The sequence below is a fragment of the Capsella rubella genome, unplaced genomic scaffold (assembly GCF_000375325.1).
Source record: "Capsella rubella cultivar Monte Gargano unplaced genomic scaffold, Caprub1_0 scaffold_8, whole genome shotgun sequence".
NCBI classification, from domain to species: Eukaryota; Viridiplantae; Streptophyta; class Magnoliopsida; order Brassicales; family Brassicaceae; genus Capsella; species Capsella rubella.
This window is the reverse complement of record NW_006238916.1, coordinates 10,292,928-10,310,658: the sequence shown is the minus strand read 5'-3', so window position 1 is coordinate 10,310,658 and position 17,731 is coordinate 10,292,928. Positions and strand designations below refer to the sequence as shown.

At 38.2% G+C, this 17,731-nt stretch overlaps 6 protein-coding genes and 1 non-coding gene across 10 annotated transcripts; 3 read left to right on the top strand and 4 right to left on the bottom strand.

The window, feature by feature from the left end:
• Positions 1 to 65: 65 nt before the first annotated feature.
• Positions 66 to 3,114, bottom strand: LOC17876320 (putative pentatricopeptide repeat-containing protein At5g59900). Of its 2 annotated transcripts, XM_023779096.1 has the most exons (2): positions 1,767 to 3,114; positions 66 to 1,676 (listed from the first exon to the last, which is right to left on the bottom strand). In XM_023779096.1, exons 1-2 carry the CDS (start codon positions 2,899 to 2,901, stop codon positions 181 to 183), a joined length of 2,631 nt encoding a protein of 876 aa, XP_023634864.1. In that variant the 5' UTR covers positions 2,902 to 3,114; the 3' UTR covers positions 66 to 180. The 2 variants fall into 2 exon arrangements, with proteins under 2 accessions (XP_023634864.1, XP_006279474.1); XM_006279412.2 differs by having other exon boundaries at positions 66 to 3,114.
• A 231-nt stretch (positions 3,115 to 3,345) lies between these two features.
• LOC17875898 (histone H2B.11) lies at positions 3,346 to 4,085 on the top strand. The gene has a single exon (XM_006281202.2). It carries the CDS (start codon positions 3,417 to 3,419, stop codon positions 3,867 to 3,869), a length of 453 nt encoding a protein of 150 aa, XP_006281264.1. The 5' UTR covers positions 3,346 to 3,416; the 3' UTR covers positions 3,870 to 4,085.
• Positions 4,086 to 6,670: 2,585 nt separating this feature from the next.
• On the top strand, positions 6,671 to 9,002 carry LOC17875584. Its single transcript, XM_006281367.2, has one exon. The coding sequence runs from the start codon at positions 6,922 to 6,924 to the stop codon at positions 8,887 to 8,889; it is 1,968 nt and encodes a 655-aa protein (XP_006281429.1). The 5' UTR covers positions 6,671 to 6,921; the 3' UTR covers positions 8,890 to 9,002.
• A 259-nt stretch (positions 9,003 to 9,261) lies between these two features.
• On the bottom strand, positions 9,262 to 9,335 carry TRNAV-AAC. The gene has a single exon. It is a non-coding gene; the product is annotated as a tRNA-Val (tRNA).
• A 96-nt stretch (positions 9,336 to 9,431) lies between these two features.
• Positions 9,432 to 11,062, top strand: LOC17877167 (THO complex subunit 4A). 3 transcript variants are annotated; one of them, XM_023779228.1, is made up of 5 exons: positions 9,432 to 9,709; positions 9,937 to 10,086; positions 10,206 to 10,274; positions 10,364 to 10,542; positions 10,653 to 10,734. In XM_023779228.1, exons 1-5 carry the CDS (start codon positions 9,530 to 9,532, stop codon positions 10,732 to 10,734), a joined length of 660 nt encoding a protein of 219 aa, XP_023634996.1. In that variant the 5' UTR covers positions 9,432 to 9,529. The 3 variants fall into 3 exon arrangements, with proteins under 3 accessions (XP_023634996.1, XP_023634992.1, XP_023634993.1); XM_023779224.1 differs by having other exon boundaries at positions 9,435 to 9,709; positions 10,645 to 11,062; XM_023779225.1 differs by having other exon boundaries at positions 9,437 to 9,709; positions 10,648 to 11,062.
• Positions 11,063 to 11,246: 184 nt separating this feature from the next.
• On the bottom strand, positions 11,247 to 13,856 carry LOC17877002. Its single transcript, XM_006280923.2, has 10 exons — positions 13,763 to 13,856; positions 13,472 to 13,668; positions 13,303 to 13,385; positions 13,001 to 13,046; positions 12,640 to 12,696; positions 12,508 to 12,562; positions 12,331 to 12,431; positions 12,172 to 12,235; positions 11,953 to 12,086; positions 11,247 to 11,724 (listed from the first exon to the last, which is right to left on the bottom strand). Exons 2-10 carry the CDS (start codon positions 13,532 to 13,534, stop codon positions 11,560 to 11,562), a joined length of 768 nt encoding a protein of 255 aa, XP_006280985.1. The 5' UTR covers positions 13,535 to 13,668; positions 13,763 to 13,856; the 3' UTR covers positions 11,247 to 11,559.
• Positions 13,857 to 15,792: 1,936 nt separating this feature from the next.
• LOC17876683 (zinc finger protein ZAT12) lies at positions 15,793 to 16,619 on the bottom strand. The gene has a single exon (XM_023784387.1). It carries the CDS (start codon positions 16,532 to 16,534, stop codon positions 16,037 to 16,039), a length of 498 nt encoding a protein of 165 aa, XP_023640155.1. The 5' UTR covers positions 16,535 to 16,619; the 3' UTR covers positions 15,793 to 16,036.
• Between the last annotated feature and the right edge of the window lie 1,112 nt (positions 16,620 to 17,731).

Here is a 17,731-nt window from a genome sequence, read left to right as displayed (position 1 = left end):
AGCTTAAGATTTGTATAAGATGATTCCTTTAAGCTTCCCTTTGTTCTCTTTGTTACAGAAGGGAATACAAAATACAAAGAGTATGCACCTTTTTGAAATCTCGACTAACAAAGTTATTTCCTACCTATAAATGGTTGAGATGTCAAAGAATGTTTCAACTTATACAATTACAAAAAGGGGTCAGGATTCAGAACTAGAGTCATGTGAAATATTTGTTCCACCGGTTTTGGTGTTAGGTTTTAAGTCTTGTCTCAACATCTCATTCCTCAACTCGGTTGCCTTCCCCATTTCCCCCGCCACAAAACAACCGTATATTAGGGTGTTATATGCAACTCTATCTGGCCTTACGCCTTTTTCCATCATCGAGTTCCATAACTCAATCGCTTTCTTCACATCGTTCCTCCTACAAAGCTCTTTGATCATTGTTGTGTAGGTTATACAATCAGGGGAAATACCATTGCCTATCATCCTTGTTATGAGCTCAGAAGCTTCTTCCATTCTCCCTTGTCTACAAAACCCGCGGATCAACATATTGTATGTAGCCGTGTTTCCTAAAAGCCCTTTCAAGATCGCATTATGGAGTTCCACAGCTTTCTGCATGTCTCCTTCTCCTTTGGTGAGGATGTCGAGGAAACAACCGTATGTTACTTGGTTAGGAACTGAATTTCCTGGCAGCATTTTTGAACAAAGAATCTCGGCTTCACTTACAAACCCGGCTTTGCATAACCCGTTGATAACAGCAGTGTAAGTGACTTCATTAGGTACACACCCTTCGGTTATCATCAAATCCCATATACCAAATGCTTCCTTGAAATCTCCGGTTTTGCTCTTTGCATCAATCATACTTGTATAGATCACATCATCAGGCTTCAGTCCTCTATTATGCATCTCCTTTAAAAGTCCAAGAAACATCTTTCGATCTTTATGCTTCAAACTTCCATCTATAAGAACACCATAGCACACAAGGTCCAAATCCACCCTTCTTTGTACCATTTCCTGACAAATGCTTAACGCCTCCTCCAATCTTCCTTCTCTACAAAACCCATGTAAGAGTGCGGTATAGCATATCTCATTCAGCTCACAGTTTCCCTTGTGCAGGCTATCCACAAACTCTTTGGCTTCCGAAGCTCGACCTGTGAAACACAGCCCGTGTATCAAGGGTCTGTAAGTGTATGTATCAGGCACAATACCTTTCTCGACCATCTCATTCTGTAACTCGAAGGCTTTTGCCATGTCTCCTTTCTCGCAATAACCTTCAATCATGACATTATAAGTTACTCTGTTTGGCTTAACATTCCATTCTGCCATTTCGTTAAATAGCTTTACTGCATCACAAATCAACCCAGATCGGAAAAGACCTGATATGAGCGTGGTGAATGTATATATACTTGGCGCAATACCCTTCCCTGTCATCTCATGATACAGCCTAAGAGCCTTATGTATTTTCCCTTTGATGCAATATCCTCCCATCAGTGATGTGTATGTTACCACTGTTGGCTCCAAACTTTTATTAATCAACTCCGCCATGAAACTCTCTGCTGAACTAATGTCACCGAACTTGCAGTGCCCGTTGATCAAAGAATTGTATGGATAAACAGTTGGCTTTAAACCCGTATCAATCATTTTCCCCAGGAAGCTAAGTGCCGTGTCCAGTTTTCCTCTTCTGCAAAACATATCTATCAAAATTGAATATGTCACTTCATTCGGACACAACCTAATTGTCCCCATCCTATCAAATAGCAACTCAGCTTCATCGAAATTTCTACCTTTGCACAATGAGTCAAGCAATGCGTTATACACAAATAGATTAGGTGACACACCAGATTCTGCTACTCTTTTAACCAAGTTAAGCGCCTCTTCAACCTTTCCCCTCTTCCTTAATCCCTCTACCAAACTTGAAACTGCAGCTTCACTAGGTCTGAATCTCAAATGTAGCATCTCATCTATCATCTCCAATCCGACCCCAAATTCTTGAACTTTACACAACCCGCAGACTAATGTACAATATGTCACAGCATCAGGTTGCAGCTCTTTTCTGGCTAAATCGTTTTTTATCCCAACAGCCTCCCAAACTTTCTGCTTCTTACAAAGGCCATCTATCAACACATTATATGGAACTATATTAACATCACATCCAGTTGCCTCCATATGAACAATAATTTCTTTAGCTCGAGAGAGATCTTTTAACTCACACAAGCTACGTATCACTCCTGTGTAAATGTATACATCAGGACGAACTCCCACATTGATCATATCGTTAAACAACTCTATTGCCAAACCAAAATGCCTAAACTTAACCAATCCATGTAAGAGAGCACTCAAAGTTCTCACTTCAGGCAGTAAACTAACTTTCGTCATCATCTTAAACACTAAAACCCCATCTAAAACTCTCCTACTTCGTACATAATGTTGAATCAACAGATCAAAACTCGAGCTTGAACTAAGCTTACATTTTTCATAACAACTAAACAGCGCATCAAAAACCTCACTTGGCTTCAGGGCGCGAAACAGAAGCGTCTGCAACAGTGATGAAGCAGGCCAGAAGAGATTAGCTTTGACCAGAGCATGAATCAAAATACAAAACGACGTCGTGGAGTGGTCGAATCCCCGATGCAAACCAAGGAAATTGAAAAACCTCAGACCCAATTTGGGATCATCAAGGGTTCCAATCAGAATCTCTTCAACATGACCAGGTTTGAATTTGCTCAAGACGAGCTCACTGCTCAATGCGATCTCCCAGCTCAGTCTTCCCCGCACGATTCTTTTGACGGCATCGACGAATTGCAAATCTTCAGCATTTTTACAGTCTTCTTGAGCGGAATCGAATAAAGTGCTTACATTTTTGCAGGTAAGGCGAAAATGAGAGCTTGTTCTTGATCGAATCGAGCAAGGGAGCTTCATCAAAGAGGTTGCACTGTAAAATCAGAAGCAGCATTTGTCTTTGTGTTGCGAACAACGAACCGATATCTGGGAACCCGACCGAATCGGATCATCTCCGGTCGGGTCAATCTCACCAAATTCCAAATGGGCCTAAAATTGGACTCGTTAGAATACATGGGCCGATGCAGAAAATTTCGAGGATGGCGGGGGCGGGAAAATAAAAATTCACGAGGAGCTAAACGCCAAACTCGACACGTCATCAGTCCTTGCCACCAAGAGCATCCAATAGAAAAGTCACGCGTAATAGATTTCCTTCTTTTTAAGATTCTTTTACAACCGTCGATATTTTTCAATAACAAAGCAGATCCAACGGTACAGATATCGATCCGCGTCAACTTATATTATCCAATCATATCACTCTATTGGATCTATATAAAAGCAATCTCTCAACTTTTTCTAGGTATCAAGCAATACCAAGCAATAGACCTACCTCTCAATCTAAGATTTGTGCTTCGTTAATCCTAAAACTCGAATCAATGGCGCCGAAGGCAGAGAAGAAGCCCGCGGAGAAGAAACCAGCCTCTGAGAAGCCCGTGGAGGAGAAATCAAAGGCCGAGAAAGCTCCGGCGGAGAAGAAGCCTAAGGCCGGAAAGAAGCTACCGAAGGAAGCTGGTGCCGGAGGCGACAAGAAAAAAAAGATGAAGAAGAAGAGTATCGAGACTTACAAGATCTACATCTTCAAGGTGCTGAAGCAAGTTCATCCCGATATCGGAATCTCAAGCAAAGCGATGGGGATCATGAACAGTTTCATTAACGATATCTTCGAGAAGCTAGCTCAAGAGGCGTCGAAGCTTGCGAGGTACAACAAGAAGCCTACCATCACTTCCCGGGAGATTCAGACTGCAGTGAGATTGGTGCTTCCTGGAGAGTTGGCGAAGCATGCTGTTTCCGAGGGGACTAAGGCCGTTACCAAATTCACCAGCTCTTGAGTAATTGAGCTAGGGTTTTTCAATCACTTTTATCATCTGGATGTTACTGGTTTAGGGTTTAATGGAACTTGGGAGATCGGAATTGATTAGAATTAGAGTGTCGTTTTTGAAGAAACTGTTTCGTTTGCAATTTCACATTTTGTAAGTACTTATCTGCTATTGATATGTTTGGAATCTATATTTGCTTTGTGTCCCAATCCAATCATGTTGAGAGTTTATGCCTTTGAGAAATTACATTGTGATCTGGTAACCAAAATTCAATAAATTCGCCACTTGATTATGAAATGAACTTTATGTGGTATATGCATCTTTCAACTGTTACTTATTGATGTAGTCATTGGAAATTTCCAATGGCTCTTGAATGCAAAATCCAACTCGTGCCTCCTAGCTGTTGCTTATCGTCTCACTGATTTTGTTTTAGTAGCTGAGAATCGTTTGTTAGACTTGCAATAGTAGTCTTGTCTTCATTGCTGCTTTTGTTCCATGCATGTATGTTTCCTCACTCTTGATCCTTGCTTTAGATTGATGTATGTTATATGATGCATGAATTGCTGTTAATTTTTGGCTTAGATTTTTGAAATTAGTGTGTGTGTGTGAGATATGAAGTGGAGTAGATCTTTAAATTCAAGAGAAGCGAAACATCCAAGTCCTCTGTCTTTCCTGTTTGAATATCTTTGTTGATTGTCAACTCTCTGAGTTTTCTTTCACATTCGCCTCATTTGTTGCTGTGGGCACTATGCCACTAAGTATGATTTGTGTGAACATGTTTCTCGATATCCATATACACTGTAATGTAAGGTACTATCTTAGAGTAGAGGTAGAGGTAGAGCTGTGAGCTTGTTAATGACATCAATGTATGAGCATTCGTTTTTGTCACTTGTCAGTTTCTAATTTAGTCCCGATGCTCTCTTTTATATAAATCAGTATTATCCCTTACAAAAGATGAAAACCCTTGTTTTATTCACCACTGAATGTGTTCACTTATGGAATTGGTTTATCAATAAACCTCGCATATAAAACACTACACAAGTAATGCAACCATTAGGACTTTGAAACTTCCAAGAAGATCACAAGAGATGACGAGCACAAGTGTATGAGTGGAGGATCAAAGAGACTAGGCATAGAGAGATAAATCTTTCCGGAAGTGGCAAGTTCTTCGAGATAAGACGAGATGATTTTTATGATTAATAAATTCATGAAAATGTTACAAGAGATACTTCCGCTCTTAGTTTTCTTTGGTTTGGCTATAGCTACGACGAGCACACAAAAAATGGATTAACTTGTAGGAGAAAGGATGGAACCTTCATTATTTTGCTGTGACACTAATATACAAGTCAACTCGGCTGATGACTGATGAGGTTATTCATGGCTCCTGACTTAACAATAAACTATCGTCGGTTGTTGTTTCATCACAACTCTCACAACCCATAATAATTTGTGAATCGAAGTCAAATCTCTTAGCTGTCTACTGTCTACATGTGACTTTTTTTTTTTTCATTCTCGAAATTGAGAAATTATCAAAATCGAGACGAAGACTTTAGACAATATTTTAAGAATTAGCCTGTGAAACACTTGCTTAAGTTTAATTATTTGAGTAGTAAATAATAAAAGACTTTAGACAATCAATAATAACAAATAATTATCTCCGTAAGGTCAGCCTTAAATGAAAGAAAAATAGAAAAAATAAGAAGATTTTGACCTTACATTAATTTGATCATAACACAACCGTGTTTGTCTTTAAGAGAAAAGTTTAACAAATAGATTATTTTTAACTATTTTTGGTCTCTTTAATTTCTCATTGTTCGTATTATCCCTACTATAGTAAAAGAGAAGTACAAAAGTTTCTTGGGTCGGGTTTTTTTAAAAAATTAACCCGAAATTTTTCAATTGGATCTTACTAAAAATTTAAAGATATTAAATACCAGTTTCCATATATATTATTTCGAAATCTACCAAATTAAACCATCAATATCGGTTTTGGAAAGTACATTAATCTTAATTTGTTTAAGGAAAAATACATTAATGTATGATTTTGTATATTGGTTTAACAAATTAACCTAAAAATCAGAAATATAAATTAAATATAAAATATTTATCAAATTATCCATAATATTTCAAAACAAAATGTTCCTTAAATATCTTATATTAATATTTAGATGTATAATTTTCTCCTATATTAACTATGATCTTCACACCAATTACGGGATAATTCATTTTCAACCATCTTTAATATATTTATTTGGCAATAGTTTCGAATTTATGGCTTGATTATAAAGCTAATCTTTTTTTCAACGCTAACCTAACTCTAAGAAAATATTATCTATATAAATAAGTTTCTACTACCAGAAAATTGTAACATAAACACAGATTTTACATTTTAACACGATAAGAAATAAGAAATCATTGGCTCTTTATTTGTTTATTCTAGAGATTTGCAATTTTACAAAACTGCATGAAAGGTCCAAGTTAAAATCATGTATTTATGATTATGCGGTGTACCGCGGATCAATCCCTAAACTTTAAAAATGATTCATAGTATAATATTTATACATGTATATATGTCACATATTGTTCTAAAATTAACAATTCAACTAAAATCATACAATTTAAATAATTTTGAACATATTCGAAACCAACACTAAAAATACAATCTAAAAATGATAGAATTTAATTAATAATCAAAATAAAGTAAAGCAAACACAAATAAATTATCCCGCAACATACAAAGAATTAAAAACCCGGTAATTTTCCCCCGCGCTGCAGCGCGGGTCCGAATCTAGTTCTACAGTAATGGGGGTGATTATATAATCTAAATCATAAGTATAATAACCGGATCCAACAATCCAATCCAGTAGAAATCAGAACAACGATTATTAAACTAGTCTATCTGATCCACTAGGAAAACGACGTACGAACAACAACGGTATTAAGTGATAAACTAGTCCCCCCACTAGGCATATAAAACGACGTCTTCCGGCTTCACATAGGGATCTCATCAAACAAACTAAAAAACACACCTCTTTCATTCATTCACTTTACATCGGTCCAAAAAATGGACAAAACAGCAGTAAACCTACCCATCCATGAGCATCCTCTTTTTCCTTCTTCTCGTACTATTGAGGGCGAATGTGATGGCTGCCATGTCAATAATTATATATACAGGGGCTACTTTTGCAATGAACCTTACTGTTATATTTGGTTCCACAAGGAGTGCGCCGAGGCCCCACGGGAGATCATCAACCATAGTTTCCACCCCCAACATGCCCTCTTGCTCACCAATGACCCGAGAGATGCTCCATGCGATTTGTGTGGACAAGAGCTATCGTTTCCCTCTTATAGCTGTTCCACATGTGAGTTCAAGGTTGACTTGGCTTGTGGGATGAAACCATCACCGCTAGCTATCGAACATCCGATGTGTCATGACCATCCACTTGTCTTCTTGAAGGTACGAGAGGAGAAAGTCCCTTGTGAATTATGCAAGGAATCTGTTGACGGACCATCCTATTCATGTCTTGAGTGCGGTGTATACTTCCACGTGAACTGCGTCCATCTCTCGAAAGAGGTACATCATCCTTGTCATTCTATTCATCCTCTCAAGCTAATCGCATCTGAATCATTTACGGATGATGATGCCGAGTCAGGGTGTCGTTTATGTGGAAAAATACCAGACGACGTGCTCTATCACTGTTCCATTTGCAATTTCACATCTTGTGTTGGTTGTACCAAAAACCCACCACCACTTGTTATTGAGCACATCAAGACCCACGAACACCCACTTACTCTCTTTCTTAGGAGAGCCACATGTATATGTGATGTTTGTGGGGACGAAAGCGAGTGTGCCTTGTATGTATGTCTTCAATGTGATTTTATTACTGCAAGAGCGTGTATCGACTTACCCCGTGTCATCAACATCAATCGTCATGATCATCGCATTTATTTCACTCACCATCTCGGCGAAGGGTATTCAAAATGCGGAGTTTGTCACAAAAATGTAAGTCAGTACAAGGGGGCTTATTTTTGCTCTGTTTGCCCTGACTTTGCTGTTCATTCTTCATGTGCGGTGAGAACTGACGTATGGGATGGTGTAGAATTGGAAGGGACACCTGAGATCACGGAAGATGTTTCACCATTCAAGGTGGTGGGTAATAACTTGATACGTCATTTTAGTCATAAAAGACATATTTTGAAGCTCCACAAAGATGTTGTCGTTCAAGAAGAGCATGTATGGTGTGCAGCATGTATCCATCCAGTTGGATTTGACCCGATCTACCGCTGTAAAAAGTGTCCTTTCATTCTTCATGAAAAGTGTGCTAATCTTCCTAAGCAGAAAAGGCTTGTCTTTGGCATCAGACCGTATAAATTAATAAAAGGTGGTACCGGAGTTATAGACTGCAAGCTTTGCGGGATATTATCTGATGGTTTCACGTACATCTCCAAAGATTGGCTGGATGTAGATGTACATTGTGGTTCCCTTGATGAGCCTCTCCTTCACGATGGCCATGAACATCCCTTATATTTTGATAAAATTGAGGACCACTATTGCGATGGATGCGGAAACGATGTGAATGATTTTATACTTCGTTGTGAAGATTGTGATTTCGATTTGTGTTTAAGTTGTGCCAAGTTGCCGAAAAAGATATGGCACAAGAACGACGGGCACCCTCTCTTCCTATGTTGCGGCAAAGAGGAAGATGTGAGCGGTACTAAATGTTGGTGCGACATTTGTGAGAAGGAATTAGATCCAAGTATATGGTTCTATACATGTTGTGATTGTGGAGTTACCTTGCATGCTAAGTGCGTACTTGGAGATTTCTCACGTCTCACGCCAGGATCAGTCTTCGTCTTTGGGGGAACAGAAAATGAGCTTGAGGTGGTTCTTAATAATCACAACACTCGACCATTTTGCATTCAATGTCACTCTCGATGCAAGGCTTCCGTCATCCTACAAGATTCTAATGAAGAAAATGTGTATATTTGTTCCCGTTCATGTTTATCGATTTATTTGGGAGAAGAAATTTAAACTTATGTTTTATGTATGATGAGTGGTTCTATCATGATTCTAAATTTGTAATTTGCGGTTTTATCTTTTTGTTTTTTCCAAGAAGGAAAATGTAATCGAGAGTGATTTCTATTCTCCAATAATAAAAAAATATATTGGATACACCAATCTGAATATATATACACTTGCAAGAATTAGACAAAGTCAACCTCACTGAAAGAGAGCACCATAAGTTGCTAGTAATATACAGAGTACAAAATCATATACTGTCATTTGTATCAGAGAAAATCCAGACGAAAACATATATTAGATTATTTGGAAGTTAATGCAATTGCATATTCGAAGCCGTAGTTTAAGTGTATAATAAGAAAAGAAAAAAAACCTCTAATTTAGTGGCTTCGCCCGGGTTCGAACCGGAGACCTTCAGTGTGTTAGACTGACGTGATAACCAACTACACCACGAAACCTTGATGTTACATTTCATCCTAAATGATATATATATATATAATAGCCTTTCAATTCGTATTATCCCTTGTGTCGGCTCTGAGTTCATCTTTCGATTAGCTGAATCTTTTCTTCCTTCTCTCATCGCCTCTCTCTCTTTCTCGTATATTCTCTGCTCCGCCGTCGCAACAGAAACGTCAATCGGAGATATTTCAAGATGTCGACTGGATTAGATATGTCTCTCGACGACATGATCGCCAAGAACCGTAAGTCTCGTGGTGGTGGAGCCGGCCCCGCCCGTGGATCTGGATCTGGTTCCGGGTCCGGACCTGGTCCAACTCGCCGCAACAACCCTAATCGGAAATCCAACCGATCTGCTCCATACCAATCAGCCAAGGTCCAAATCCGTTCTACATATGTTCTCTCTTCTTCTTCTTCCTCTTCTTCTTCTTCTCTCTAGTTTCGCCGGATCTTTCTTCTCTGATCTGCCGATTCATACTGGGAATAGATAGACTCTGCGTTGACGTTTTCTTTATAATCAAAAAAAAAAGCAAATCGATTTTGGTGTTGATGAATCTCTCAAAAGAGGAAAAAAACAAACAACGGATTCATTTGGTTGTATAGGCGCCGGAGTCCTCCTGGGGTCACGACATGTTCTCCGATTCAGCTGAAGCTTTTCCTCCTCGGTCCAGCCGTTCTTCCGCCGGAATCGAAACTGGAACCAAGCTCTACATCTCCAATTTGGATTACGGAGTCATGAACGACGACATCAAGGTGCCAAAATCGTTCTCTACTCTACTTCATAGTTAGGATTTGTGGAACTAGCATCGTCTTATACTTAATGGATTCTTTCTTGGGAAGTTGTTTATATGAATATGTTTGTTGATTTGCAGGAACTCTTTGCTGAAGTAGGGGAACTTAAACGTTACACAGTCCATTTCGATAGGAGTGGAAGATCAAAGGTACTTGAGATGATACTTTTGTTGCACATATGTCTTTTCTCTAATTGAGTCTTGAAGACTAAGTATTGTATACTACTTTATACCAATAGGGAACTGCAGAAGTAGTCTTCTCTCGGCGTGGTGATGCACTTGCAGCTGTGAAAAAGTACAATGATGTCCAGCTGGATGGAAAACCCATGAAGATCGAGATTGTGGGCACCAATCTTCAAACTGCTGCAGCACAGTCTGGTAGACCTGCCAATGGAAACTCCAATGGTGCTCCATGGAGGTGAGATTATACAGATGTTCATTATGTATATTACGTGATAAAGCTTCTATGATCTTGTGGGGTTTATAAAAGAGTGTGTGTGTGTGTGTCTTGCTGGGTTAGCAGAGGAGGACAAGGGAGAGGTGGACAACAACGTGGCGGTGGCCGTGGTGGTCGAGGAGGCGGTGGCCGAGGTGGTGGTGGTCGTGGTAGGCGTCCTGGTAAGGGCCCTGCAGAGAAGATATCTGCTGAAGATCTTGATGCAGATCTCGACAAGTACCATTCTGGAGATATGGAGACAAACTAATGAAACGACCTGAGCTTCCCAAACTGCAAGGGGGTTTGGGCAATGAGCAGAAGTTAATCGAGGAAAATGTTTGCCAGAGGCTTTTGCCACTTAGTGCCTTTTTGGCTGTGTGTTGTTCATTTGTTTCACTAGAATTGACTATAGTATTGAGAATCTGTGTTAAACGTTAAAGTTGTTGTTTATCGGTATACCCGTGAGTAAAAGACATAGGGAGGAATCCTAATTTCATCTACAGATCATATGCGGGCAAAAGATTTTTCAGAAACCAGGTTTGGCTACAAGTGGTATCTAGTCTCTTATCTCACTCAAGTCTAGCCGTGTGGTATTATATTGCAGAATATTGATTGAATAATATTTGTCTGCATCAAACCATTGGAACAAAATTGTTGAAAAGTGTAAGATACTGTGTATGGCTCCATGGATAATGAAAATTGTTTAATGGGTTCTTATACATCCAATACAGCTGAAAACAAAAGGAAAGGAATGACATTTCGGTTCTTCTACATAAAAAGTGCTTCTGATCACAATACATCATCCTCTATAGCAAAATAACAATGACAACAAAATACGTCAAAAGCTATTCCATGGGATCTTTCACTGTTTCACAAAACGGATTTTTATCTTCTCCAAAGAAAAGCAATACAGGTGAAGCTAAGGTTCTGTGACCAAAACCACATTATATACACAAGGATTGGATTCCTGCTGTTAGCTTCATCAAAAGTAAAAGCTATTCAGCTCTGCCTTGGTTTTTCTCGCCGTGAAAAGATGAGCCTTACGATAGAATATAGTACCGCCTTAATGCAAGAAACCACAAAATTCCAACATGAGGATGGCCAGTACCACGGATATAGCAGCCTGAAAAATAGACTAATGAGATGCCTCGGGTAACGCCCGACCTGCAAGACAAGAGTATCACAATGTTACAAGCCAAGCCTACTCCATATTTGTGATCTACTTCCAAGCGTTTGAGTGGATTTGTGACTGTTTTGCTGAGCTTTGGGTCCTTCTAGATATAAGCGATTTTTAAAATTCTTAGACTGTCTTTAAAAACAGTGCACTTATGGATCTCGCAGTCAAAACAATGCGTTTAAATCTGATTTTTTTTATCACAAAGAAATACTCACAGGAAAGAGGGAATCCAAAGAATCCCAGGCTGCATGACGGACAGCTCTTGTCGGGTACATTGGACCTCCAGGAGATGTAAAACTATATAAACATGCCTTTAACCTCGTGCTGGTGGTCATTCTCAGTTCCATACCTGCAGATGTAATTCAACACTGCTTATACTTTGATTCCATCTTAGAGGCAACATCAAGCCAAGTTTCTAAAGGAGAGAAATGTACCTTGAAGAATCTTCATCTGAGAAAGATAATGTAGCAGCACCGGTTCCACCTTCAGTTTTTGCAGCTGCACCGCAAAAATAAAATTACATCAGTGATGTGTGTGATTCTTTTTGGGAGATAAAATTTGGAGATAGTCATATAAAGTGTTTACTTCTATACCTGATCAGTAAGTTCGATAACAAGAAAATCTCCGGGTCCTCCTATCAAGAAAGCATTTGAAAACTCTGGAAAGTTCCTCAAGAAGCTATCGAGTTTATCCACTGCACAACAATTTGTCAGTGTACAAGAAGAATCGTTTTGCTTCGAATGATAACTTATTAGAGAACAGTGTATTACCTGAATTGTAAAAGAAAATGAACCTTGAGAGCAAGAGATACAGCTCCCTCTGAGCCTAAATCAGGCATAGGAGAGTCAAGTTCCAGACAGAAACCAGTTGAACCATTATGAAAATGTTGAGAAAACACTCACCTGAATGGGAATTTTTTTCAATCGGATCGGCTCCAGTGCAACTTCCTCGAGAAGATACTAGAAGAACATAGAGATGTTAGTACAGTAGTCAATTGGCATGACAACTTGAGAGTGTGATAGTGAGTAGTGACAACCCCATATGACAAGTACAAAGCAATAATAATTGCCTTGAAGATCTACACGATATCTAACATGTGTAGTTTCTATGTTCTAGCTCGAAGATGGGTAATAGAATTTTGTTGAGAACACAATCTTAATTTACATATCAAAGTCATTTGTTAAATATTTAAAGCTCCTTCATACGTAAAATTATCTAACAAAAGAAGATGAAACTATGATATTTACGAGGAAAAGAAGGTACCCGAAAGAGACTTTGGAAGCGCCTCGTATTTGTCTGGATGTCTATCCTGCATTTAATAGAAGTAGAGGTTATCAACTATTACCCTCATATTGCTTGGCAAGGCAATCTGAAGTAGGGAGAGACTTGGAAAGACTATCACATAACAAACTAAAAAATTAGAAGTTACATACTTAAATTAGGCCAATGCCACTACTACAGATCCAAAGTACACAACTGAACCTAGTGAGGTAAACACACTGAACCAAGCGAGTAAACATGATGTGAAGATGTTAATTTACTAAGCCAAAGTTCATAAATATTACCAGAACACATTTGTTGCTCCCTGCACCAGAGCCGAAGAATATCGTAGAAGTATTTCTTGATTTTCAAGCTCAACTTCAAACAGCTGAGAAAAATATAGAAACATGTTGAAGATTATTGACTCGGAAGACAAATCATAAGACTAAAGCAAAATCGTAAGGTTGGCAATACCCATTTATGAAACAGCAGAGAGAATATATGTGATGCAAAGGACTGGCTCCAGAGCTGCACCATCAAATCAAGTATATCTTTTCCCCTCTCAGACACTTTCACATAATAATCAGCAAGGACGTCGAAAAAACATAGCGGACCATCAGCATCTGCTTCATCAGAGATAATCACATTTTCTTCTTTGCTAAGGATCACATCTGTTTCCAATTCGAGCTCCAAAAAAAAGTTAAATTCCAGGCAGTTAAATAGTCTAAAAGCAAACTAATTCATGAAACAATTCACCAAAATCACCTTTGGCTCGTTCGTCAACTTCGAGAGCTATATCAGCAAATAAGTCTTGCAACAAGTTGCGTGTCTGTGCTGGAGAGACAACAGCCTATACAACTGCGACTGCGGCTGCGATTTTAAAACCAATGCTAAATGGAGCCCAACTATAGTTCTAAAGAAGTTACAAATACGTTTCTTAGATAGCTAATACGTTTATTAAGCTAGTGAAGACAACATGCCTCTATAAACACACAAGAACAAAAACACTAAATTAAAACAGCAAAAAGTGAAGAAATGAACATCAAACAAAAGCAATAAATTCCACTCTTGATCAAAGAGAGCAGAACGACCAATCACCACCACAAACAGAAGTCACATCAAAGATATTTAACAAACAAGAATTAAAAAAACATGAGTGGATTCAAATCACAATGCAACAATAAACATAAACCAGAAAAATCTAAACTTTTTTGTTCCAAACATAAACCAATTGCAAATACAATTCCAAAACCAGTTCCAAATACAACTCTTTTCTGCTCTCTCTCTCTCTCTCCCACCATTACTTATTGAGAAACACACACACACAAAAATCCTTTTTTCTCAGGCCTTCTATCTCTCTCTCACTCTCTCACTCTCTCTATAGCCTTTCCAACTTGGTTTGGTTTTTCCAGAGAAACCTTAATGCTCATTAGTTATCTAGAATTTGGGTTGCATAGAAAGTACCTTAATGCTTTAGCTTTGCGTTAATCTTCCTCAGCCAAATCAACTTTAGTATTTTTCCCAACGTCCAAGCCTAGCAAAGTGAGTATGAAACCACATTAGTCAAACTGAAACAGAACAACTAAGCTTAAGATACATAACAATGAACACAAATGTCTTAGAAGTAAGATTCTCGGATTACAAAATTCAACCTTTTAAAAGCTATAAGTCCTTTCAATATGCAATGAAAGTCTATACAAATCCTTAAAACACTACCCACAAAACTATCAGTAAAGACCCATCAAAATGATTACAAAAGAACACCCAATTCACACAAAAAAAAAACCCTTTTAATCACCATTACACAAAAAAAAACCCTTTTAATCACCATTACTCAAAAGAACAAACGTACACAAAACAATCAGAGAGTAGAAGATCTGGGTTCGTCTGGGCTCATAAGAATCTCGATGAAGAACACAGCAGCTTTTGTTTTTAGATCTAGGGTTAGAAGTTTGAAAGAGGAAGCTGAGGAGAAGAGAAAGAACGATGAATCGATTTTTAGGTCTTAGGTTTAGATGTAATTTTTAGAAAAGAATGAGGGTATTTTTGTCATTTATGTTTTTAATCGCAGGTTTCATAATCGCATCGCTGATTTACCCGGCGATTAAAAATTTCGATCGCAAGTAGTTGCGACTGATCGCAGCGTTTAGTCGCAAGGACCTGCGACTGCCAAACGAACAAAAACTAGTCGCAGTCGCAGTCGCAAGGCACCTGCGACTGCCAAACGAACAGGGCCATAGTGTTTGAGTATGAAAGATACATTTGAAGCTGATGCTATCATAAACTAAAAGACAACATGTATTACGAACTTAGAATCGATACAAAAAAGTCTGTTAGATATTTCGGATTCTTATTATATCTTCTCAAGAAAGTAAAGCTGTACAATTGTATTTGTTATATACAAGTATCTAACTTAACCTGTTAACATAACCAAGCTAAGTTATCTATATTTTAAATTAAACCAAAACTGATGCAACCTCCAATAACGTCTGCTAATGCTAGTCAACAATGGAGTAGTGAAGATATTGGAATCCAATATACTCCTTATATTAATTAACACCAAGGAGCTTTGATGATCAACGTTGCTTTGATCCACAAGTAAAAGTAAAAGAAGGAGAGAGACCGTACATATATGGTGTTGTTAGATCACGTCGGTTGTTAGACCCATCGATCACACAACTAAAGCATCTCTTCTCGAGTTGTTTCTATTCGTGATGTAACAGCATGATATGTATCTTATAAAATTAAGGATACAAAAATAATTAGAAATAGGATATTTTCACGTCGGCCAAAATAAAGAAGAGAGCTCAAGATACATATATAATTCTCAACAAATGGCAAATGGTAAGAGTAAGTAAGATATACAAAACTCCAATGCTATAATAAGTACAAAATATTTTTACAGAACAAAAAAAAGAAGAGATTACACTCCTATGAAAGTTTCCTAAATCTGGAGATGTATGTATAGAATAATCTAAATAATTAAGAAAAATTCAAAGAATGATTGATAGAGAAAACAAATATATCCAGAAAAAGAAATCAATAAACTGTTCTTCCAAGCTCCAACTTGAGATTGAGATTCTCGGCCATCCCTAGACCCAGATCCAAACAAGCCACTCTCTTCCCACTGCTAGATTTCTTCAACGTAGTGACCGTCGGCTCCGGCAATAAAGCGCGTGTAACCAACGCGCCGGCAGCGGCAGTCTCGTTCCTGTGTCTCCTCATGTGGCCTCCAAGAGCCTGCCCCATGGGAAACTCTACTCCACATATGGGACAAGGGTGAGACGTCGTTTTGGCCTTCTTGAGAGAGGAAGGCACGGACTCGTTGTTGTTGTTGTTAGGCTTCTTGTGACTGGCACGGTGACCTCCCAAGGCTTGGAACGAGTGAAACTCCTTCAAACACGTTTTACATGTGAAAACGCGTTTTTGATCTCCACCGCCGTCAACGTTCTCTTGTCCGACTCTTGACAAGAGCATCAACAAATTAGCAGCCGTGACATCCACCGTCGACTTAATGATCTCCGATCTTGCAACCATTGTTTTTTCTTCTGATGATGATGTGAATAAAAAGATATATTTTCTTTGTGTGTGTGTGTTTGGTGTGAAAGTAGTTGTGTTGTGTTGTGTGTGTTTGGGAAGTATATATAGATACCGAGTTTGTGTTGTGTGGAGGAGTGAAGACGTGTGGAAGATGACGGAATTAGCCTTGGTGACTTGGTGGGTAAGGAAGTGGCAGCGAAGAGTGTGGTATTTCACGTAATTGCGTGGAAAGATAAGGGGCGAACAAGGAAGATGCGTGTTATGTGGTCACCATTTGCGACACCGCGTTTGCTTTTTTGGAGAGACTTGAGAAGAAGCTTAAACAAACTTAACAAACAAAACAAAAAATAACACGAAAGAGTCGTTTCTATTGGATGAGAATCTTCCTCGTGTTTTCTCCAAATACTCCTTTTTATTTATTTTTTATTATTATTTTATTTAAAATATATTTAGATACTTTTTAATTATTAATTGGGGGATACACATCAAAAACTCTTTTGAGTTGACGTCAACAAAAAAGACTAGTAGTACAATATCAAGTTTTGATTGCTGGGTTTGTTGTATTCACAACTCGCGGCGCGTGATTTTCTCAGCCGTCTTCTAGATATTATTAGACTGAATTTGTTTCTAGAGATATACACGAATGAATTGAACCAACCAAAAAAAGAAAAGATACGAATGATCTGATTATTGTTAAAAGTATATTTTAAAATGCTTCTTTTACAAGTTTACTTGATTGATATTTATATACAAGGATTACCAATTTCGTTAATATCCATTGCTATTATACAACTTTGTCATGTGGACACGTATATTTGAGCAATATCATACAAAAATCTGATATATATAGATATATAGATATTGGTTTATTACTTTTTATGATAGTTTAGTAGGTCTTCTGTTTTAAATAGATTGTTTAGGATTTTGTATGGGTCAGATGAAGTATTCTAGAAAGTAGAAAGTGAGCTACCTACTCTGTTTGTGTGTTTTGATATAAAATTAGTACAAAGCAGTTTGTTTTAGAATGTTCTGTGTCAAAAACTGTCGTCAGCAATGAGCAACGAACAAGAAATCCCAGCGAAGGCATGACACCACCACCACCACCACCACGGATATATAATACGTGAAACGTACGCGTTTGAATAAACTCGCGTGTGATCGAGAAATCTAAACTAGATAGCAAGAAGATATGTA

Bases quoted from the DNA above. Each gene is read 5' to 3' on its own strand.
- LOC17876320 (XM_006279412.2), bottom strand. From the start codon at position 2,901: ATGAAGCTCCCTTGCTCGATTCGATCAAGAACAAGCTCTCATTTTCGC.
- LOC17875898 (XM_006281202.2), top strand. From the start codon at position 3,417: ATGGCGCCGAAGGCAGAGAAGAAGCCCGCGGAGAAGAAACCAGCCTCT.
- LOC17875584 (XM_006281367.2), top strand. From the start codon at position 6,922: ATGGACAAAACAGCAGTAAACCTACCCATCCATGAGCATCCTCTTTTT.
- LOC17877167 (XM_023779224.1), top strand. From the start codon at position 9,530: ATGTCGACTGGATTAGATATGTCTCTCGACGACATGATCGCCAAGAAC. The intron at 10,087-10,205 runs GTGCCAAAATCG...GTTGATTTGCAG, and splicing joins TCATGAACGACGACATCAAG to GAACTCTTTGCTGAAGTAGG. The intron at 10,275-10,363 runs GTACTTGAGATG...TTATACCAATAG, and splicing joins ATAGGAGTGGAAGATCAAAG to GGAACTGCAGAAGTAGTCTT.
- LOC17877002 (XM_006280923.2), bottom strand. From the start codon at position 13,534: ATGGTGCAGCTCTGGAGCCAGTCCTTTGCATCACATATATTCTCTCTG. The intron at 12,697-13,000 runs GTACCTTCTTTT...ATGTTCTTCTAG, and splicing joins GCTTCCAAAGTCTCTTTCGG to TATCTTCTCGAGGAAGTTGC. The intron at 12,236-12,330 runs GTATAGAAGTAA...TTTGCGGTGCAG, and splicing joins TTATCGAACTTACTGATCAG to CTGCAAAAACTGAAGGTGGA.
- LOC17876683 (XM_023784387.1), bottom strand. From the start codon at position 16,534: ATGGTTGCAAGATCGGAGATCATTAAGTCGACGGTGGATGTCACGGCT.